General features: G+C 66.2%; 1 protein-coding gene across 2 annotated transcripts; it reads left to right on the top strand.

Annotated features, from left to right (window-relative positions):
- Nucleotides 1-274: 274 nt before the first annotated feature.
- On the top strand, nt 275-6,258 carry USH1G (Usher syndrome 1G (autosomal recessive)). Of its 2 annotated transcripts, XM_012733158.1 has the most exons (3): nt 275-607; nt 2,675-3,892; nt 4,757-6,258. In XM_012733158.1, exons 1-3 carry the CDS (start codon nt 444-446, stop codon nt 4,758-4,760), a joined length of 1,386 nt encoding a protein of 461 aa, XP_012588612.1. In that variant the 5' UTR covers nt 275-443; the 3' UTR covers nt 4,761-6,258. The 2 variants fall into 2 exon arrangements, with proteins under 2 accessions (XP_012588612.1, XP_004693537.1); XM_004693480.1 differs by lacking the exon at nt 4,757-6,258 and having other exon boundaries at nt 2,675-3,896.
- Nucleotides 6,259-6,931: the final 673 nt, after the last annotated feature.

The following is a 6,931-nucleotide window of genomic DNA, read 5'->3' as shown; positions in this document are numbered from 1 at the left end:
GTGAGGCCTGCCCGCAGACACCCTGCCCAGCCCTGCCCGCTCCCCTGACAGGTGGAGACATCGAGCCGCAGCCCGAGGCTCCGGAGAGGACAGACCCCGTCGGCTCCCGGACTGGGGCTCGGCGTGGGGCGCTGGGTGGGCGCTCTGGCAGGGAAGGCCGGGCTCCCGTGGTCACCCCGTGCTCTCGGAAGAAGGGTGCTTAGGACCCAGGGGCAGCCAGAGGGCGGCTCCCTGGGCAGAGGCAGGTGCTCCCCCTCCCTGTGGGGTGAGAGGCTCAGATGTCCTAGTAGCTGCCACCGAGTCTCTGGGCTCCCTGTCTGGTCTGCGGCCCTGGCGCTCCTGCCCCCCCTCCCCTAGCCCCATGCCTCAACCCTAACCCCGTGGCCCTCCCCTGAGGGGGGCATTTCCTGGTGCCCCCTGTCCTCCCCTCCAAGTCAGGCGCCATGAACGACCAGTACCACCGGGCAGCCAGGGACGGCTACCTGGAGCTCCTCAAGGAGGCCACCCGGAAAGAGCTGAACGCCCCAGACGAGGATGGCATGACCCCCACCCTCTGGGCCGCCTACCATGGCAACCTGGAGTCCCTGCGGCTCATCGTGAGCAGAGGGTGAGTACCCGTCCGGCCCCACTGGGTGGGAGAAGCGTTTTACCCACCCAGGCCCCAAGGTGCCCCCCAGCCCTAGGGCATCCCAGCCGGCCTCACCCTGCCTAGACCTGACTGGGCGCCTGGGGGGACAAGGGGGCACACGCTGAGGCATTAGTGTGCCCGGCCTGGGCCTGGGGCTAGGAAGGGAGGGACAGGGAACAGGGGTCATATTGGGGGGGGTCTGCAGAGTGAGGGGCAGACACCTGGGAGCAGGAGTAAGGGCCACTGTGGGCACAGGAGGGCGGGGCAGAAGCTTCAGAGGGACCAGACGTGGGCCCAGGAAAGCAGAGGCCCCCCACTGCCACACCCCAGCCTCAGATCCAGAGGAGTCAGCAGCACCTGCCACTGCCCCTCACCCCAGGGTGAGGCTACCTGGCTCTCTTGCTGTTTGTTCACCCCTGGGATTTATGGGCACTGCCACAGCACCAAATGCCACCGGGTTCAGCCACCCCGTTAACTCTGCCTGTGCCGTCCGCTCCTCACTGGGCGCGGAGAGACTGGCATGCTGGCCCGTGGGGGGTCCTGCTCCCTCACCTCTGCTTGGAGTTGGGAGGGGCGCACCACTGGTGGGCCTCGAATCCACGTGTCAGGGCAGGAGGGGGTTTGGCTTTAGCAGCAGAGGGGTGTGGGCCCCAGGGCTGGGTGACAGGGGCCCACTCCTGGAGCACCCGAAGCCTTCTGGAGAGAAGGCCCATGCAAGTGGACCCTGCACAGCTGGCAGGGCGGGGAGTGGGCGAGCTGGGGGTGGGGTGTGGGGATGCACGTGCAGCTCTGGGGCTGGAGTGGGGGAGGGGCAGGAGCTCCGACAGAGCTGGCGCTGGCCAGGGGCCTGGGCTGGTGGTAGGTGGGGGCACTCCCCTCTCCCTCACTCCTTGGTGGCTCCCAGGCCCCAGCAGCAGGTGGGAGCACCCCAAGACCAGCAGCTGAGGCATGTGCCAAAAGGCCGAGATTGGCCCCTCCCCTTGCTGAGAGGACACCGGTTTCCTGCTCCGGGAGACGCATGGGGGGAAGAGGGTGTCTCCCTGCGGCACCTCCCCTGCCTCCCACAGCTGACCGAGGTCAAGGGCTGGTGTTTGATGCGATTGGTCCAGATGCAAGGCTGCCCCCTCACTCTGTCCCTGAGGACTTGGTGACCAGTAGGGACAGTGAGGAGAGAGCGGTGGGGGGACCTTTGAGACAATGGGGTGATTCTTCCTCTTGCTGGGTGGGGCGGCCTGGTGGCCTCATTAGCGTGGGGCAGAGGCACTGTGAGAGAGGCAGGAGCCCGAGGGAGCCAGCAGGAGCTGCCTCAGGGTGGGGGTAGAGGCACAGTCTGGTGAAGTCTTGGAAGAGTGAGTCCAGCGGCCAATGCCAGCCTGCCGGGGGCTCGGGAAGGTGCGGCACCCTGGGGAGAGAGGGGAGGCCTGCCGGCCTGGCCCCTCCTCCCCTCCAGTCCTGGCTGCCCCCACGGTCCCCTCGGTGCCCAGGCCAAGGCCCGACACCTGCTCTCACACGCAGGCTTGCCAGGCCTGGCCCTGCTCCCTGCAGACATGGCCATGCCCATGACAGGCAGGGCAGGGCGGGCACAGGGACCCTCAGGGGGCTCAGGCGCTGGACCTGCCACACTCTGGGTCCCTTTCAAGTCACCCACACGGGCAGCCAGGTTCGCCAGCAGGACTGCTAGGGGCCAGACTGGCCGGGCCCACCACCTCTTAGGGCTGGCTCTCTGCTGGGCCCCATGAATAATTCACTCCTTTCTCTCTGGGCATCAAATATTTATCCCCTGAGATTCCCAGCCCTCAGTTCTCTTGGGGAAGGCCCCGCCCGGCCCCGCCTTCTCTGTTGCCACGCCCCCGCCCCCCCCTCTCGCCAGCGTCAGCGCCCAGGTCAGCGCCCTGTGCCTCCACGAGTCAGAGGACAGTTCTCAGGCCCCGCCGCTGGCACACCATCACCCCAGCGGGCAGGTGGCCGGTGCTCCCCACCTCCCACTGACTGCCTGCGGGACTCGCCCGGGCCCATCATCACCGGCTGCTCGCATCCTCCTTGCAGGGGTGACCCAGACAAGTGTGACATCTGGGGCAACACGCCCCTGCATCTGGCGGCTTCCAATGGCCACCTGCACTGCCTCTCCTTCCTGGTGTCCTTCGGAGCCAACATCTGGTGCCTGGACAACGACTACCACACGCCGCTGGACATGGCCGCCATGAAGGGCCACATGGAGTGCGTGCGCTACCTGGACTCCATCGCGGCCAAGCAGAGCAGCCTCAACCCCAAGCTGGTGGGGAAGCTGAAGGACAAGGCTTTCCGCGAGGCCGAGCGGCGCATCCGCGAGTGCGCCCGAATGCAGCGCAAGCACCACGCGCGCATGGAGCGTCGCTACCGGCGCGAGCTGGCCGAGCGCTCCGACACGCTCAGCTTCTCCAGCCTCACGTCCAGCACGCTGAGCCGCCGGCTGCAGCCCCTGACGCTGGCCAGCCATCTGCCCTACTCGCAGGCCACGCTGCACGGCACCGCCAGGGGCAAGACCAAGATCCAGCGGAAGCTGGAGCGGCGCAAGCAGGCGGGCGAGGGCGCCTTCAAGATCTCCGAGGACGGCCGCAAGAGCGTGCGCTCGCTGTCGGGGCTGCAGCTGGGCAGCGACGTGATGTTCGTGCGGCAGGGCCCCTGCGCCAACCCCAAGGAGTGGGGCCGCTCCCCGCTCCGGGACATGTTCCTCTCGGATGAGGATAGCGTCTCCCGTGCCACACTGGCGGCCGAGCCTGCCCACTCGGAGGTCAGCACCGACTCCGGCCACGACTCCCTGTTTACGCGCCCCGGCCTGGGCACCATGGTGTTCCGCAGGAACTACCTGAGCAGCGGGCTGCACGGGCTGGGCCGCGAAGACGCGGCGCTGGAGGACGGGGCCCCGCCGCGGGGCCGGCTGCAGAGCTCCCCGAGCCTGGACGACGACAGCCTGGGCAGTGCCAACAGCCTGCAGGACCGCAGCTGCGGCGAGGAGCTGCCCTGGGACGAGCTGGACCTGGGCCTGGACGAGGACCTGGAGCCCGAGACCAGCCCGCTGGAGACCTTCCTGGCCTCCCTGCACATGGAGGACTTCGCCTCCCTCCTGCGCCAGGAGAAGATCGACCTGGAGGCGCTGATGCTCTGCTCAGACCTGGACCTCCGCAGCATCAGCGTCCCCCTGGGGCCCCGCAAGAAGATCATGGGCGCCGTGCGCAGGCGCAGGCAGGCGCTGGAGCGCCCACCCGCCCTGGAAGACACAGAGCTGTGAGCATTGAGCAGAGCGCGGTGGGAAGTGGGGGATGGGAGGTCTGGGGGTGTGGACTCGCCCCCCGGCGGGGGAGGGGCGTCATTGAAGTGGCTCTCCAGACAGAGGCCTCGTTTTACCCACGTACTTCAGGAAAATAAGTTGTCAACTTAATGACAAATGACACAAGGCTTTCTAATCACAGCTAATCCTGGGCATAGCAAAATCCTGGGCATAGCATCTCACCTGGGCATAGCAAAATGCGGAAAACGGGTGTTTGAGCATGGGTGAGATTCAGTCGCAGTAATCCCTGCCGGGGTGTTGGGGCCCTCCCATCTCTGGGTACTGGGGGTCCTTGCATGTGTCCCCAGCTCCATGTTTTAGAGCACCCCCGTATAACAGGTGAGCAAGAAGAGAGTCACTCACCCCAAGGCCTGGCAGCTGCTCAGTGTGGAGCTGGGCTGGCCCTGGGTTTGTGTGGCCTGGGGAAGGGGGTGTCCTGGGGTGGGGGGCGGACAGCCAGCCATCTCCCCAGTTGTCCAAGTCCTCAAGGCAGAGTTTTACCAGCCGGTTCCTGAGCCCTGCAGCCCGGAAGAGGGGCTAACGGTCCCCCCAGGGCCAGCAGCAACCCGGAGGGCGGTCTCAGGGCTGGAGTCTCCTGGGGGCCATGGCTGCTGGGGCTGCTGCACACCCAGCCACGGCTGCCCCTCCCTTCTGGTCTCTATGGCCTGTGCCCTGGAGGCTGGGCAGGGCGGGTGTGGTGAGGCAGTCTGGCCTAGTGGTGGGTGGGACCAGGCAGCAGAGGGTAAGCTGTCAAATTCTGGCTTAAAGTGATGGATTTGAAAGCTCTTACCTGAGTTCTCTTTCTACCTCTTTTTCCACAGATAACTTGGGGCTCCTCTCCCCAAACCAAAATGAATTGCAAGTTGCCACAACTCTCAGTGGGGCCACCAGGCCCCCAGTCGCCAGCCCGGCCCCTCTCCAGGACCATGCACCAGCCTCGAACGACTCTCCATCCCCCAGAGCAGAGGACGTGGCGTGGAGACACCCAGATGGTCAAGCAAGCACCCCAGAACATCAGTTCTGAGGGGCCTGGGTGCCCCGATCCACGCCCCTCTCAGCGGCCCTAAAGGACATGAGGGTTGGTGGAAGGCCAGCCCCAGAGGAAGGGCAGGGCCCGCTGGGGCCTTGGGGACAGGAGCGTGTGCCCTGGGGGCAAGTCTGGTCCTGGGCGCCGCTGTCTCTCCCACCCCCTCCTCCGTGCCCCTGCTCAGGCGGGAGACTGACTTTCTGTGCGGGAAGAGTGTGAGCTGCTCCCCTCCCCCACGCACCATCGAGGAGGTTCCAGGCTAGACTCTTCAGCCAAATGCCCTGCCCTTCATGCCCATCTGCCCCGAGCACCGCCAGCCCCTCTCTTTCTCCACCCACGCGCCCTGTGAGGAGTGGGAGTGCCAGGCCAGGATGGGGCGGGTGACAGGGCCCCTTCTCAGCCCCCTGGGTGAGCCCAGTCTGACTACCCTCCGGCCCCAGCCCCTCGGTCCTTTGCCCCCTGGGCCATGCGGCCCGGCCTCCCCCGGGCTAAGGGCCAGGGCGGCAGCCACACGGTGCTAGGACAGCGCCAGGCATGGCTGGCACGTTCTGGGCCCAGGAAAGTCAGCTGCCAACTGCCTGAGTCCCCACACTGGGACAGGCAGAGAGGGTGTCCAGCCTCACGTGGCCAGACCCTGCGAGGTGTGCTCGGTCTGCACCCCTGCTTGGCCCCGGGTCCGCCAGGCCTCTGCGTCGGTGTCCGTAGTGGGTGTCCCTCCAGACACAGAGGCGGCCAAGCGCTGACGTCTCTGCAGGGACACCGGGTCGGCCCGCCTTCTGTTCAGGAGCGCCCCTGCCCTGTGAACCTGGCCTTTGAGGGGCCCTGGACACGTGTCCCCACAGTTCTCCAGTTAGACTGTCAGTGTGCTCGTCCTGTGGCCCCCACCCCAGCTCTGGCTCTCAGCTGGGCTGGGGAATGGGGGCACAGCCCCAGCCCCAGCTCCTCCCTGGGTCCCCTTGGCCAGGGTGGGAGGCAGGAGAGAAAGCCCCCAGAGCATGGCCAGGTCTCTGCTGTATCTGTGTCTGTGTGCATGCCCAGCGCTGGGCCGTGAAGAAGGTGGTCTCTGTCCCACCCGAGCTTGGTCGCCCACCATTGCCACCCTGAGGCCCCCACCACCACCCGGTTCTCTGGGCCTAGACCTGGGGCCACCCCCAAGTGCCGACTCCGCTTTCTTGGCGCCCTGGGCGCTGCCCATTCTCCCTGCCCAGCCTCGCCCTGCTGGGACCTTCCTTTGCTGGGGTGGGCGTGGGGCCATGGTGCCACCTCTGCCCTCTCTCAGGCTCATTACAACTTTTGTAGAGAACACTCTGCGCCATTGTGTCTTGCTCGTTCATCACAGCGGGAGGGTTCTGTGCCTGCGGGGACTTGGTCCTCTTCCTTGCAGGAGATCCTTGGCCTGGGTGGTGCCCCCATTCCCTGCCCCCCTTCCCTCTCATCTCCTTGGGACCTTCCCTCCTCCTGGAGCCTTTGCAAAGAGAGTGTCTCGCGCCTGCAGCTACTGAGGGCAGGTGACGCCTTCTCCCTTCCCATGGGCACGGCCAGGACTTCTCCAGGCCACAGCCACCAGCCGCTCTGGGGCCCATGAAACCCAACCTCGAGGCCCTCCTCGCCCCTCAGAGGCCTCCAGGAGGTTTCATCCCGGTCACCACCCATGCAGCTTCAGGACCCGCCTTTCTCCCGGGGTGAAGCTTCCCCGGCGCTGGAGGACAGGAGATCTGCTTTCTTCATCAAATGTGGGAGCCGTTTCGTTCTACTCCCTAAGATGGCCGGGCCTAGTGCCTCTCTCAAAGGGCGCTGGGGACCCAACCTCCCTCCAGCCCCATCAGAAGGGTGCTAGGATGCCTGGGTAGGAAGGTTGCCGAGGAGCCTTCTAGGGGACCTAGGCCACCTCCCTCTATTTTACAGGTGGAAAACCGGAGACGAAGGACCAGGCTCGGGACTCGGGGCTGCCTTCCCACTCTCCGCACCG

The sequence above is a fragment of the Condylura cristata genome, unplaced genomic scaffold (assembly GCF_000260355.1).
Source record: "Condylura cristata isolate star-nosed mole 26May11 unplaced genomic scaffold, ConCri1.0 scaffold00038, whole genome shotgun sequence".
Lineage (NCBI taxonomy): Eukaryota > Metazoa > Chordata > Mammalia > Eulipotyphla > Talpidae > Condylura > Condylura cristata.
Note: the sequence above shows the minus strand (reverse complement) of the source record. Positions and strands in the feature narration are given on the sequence as shown.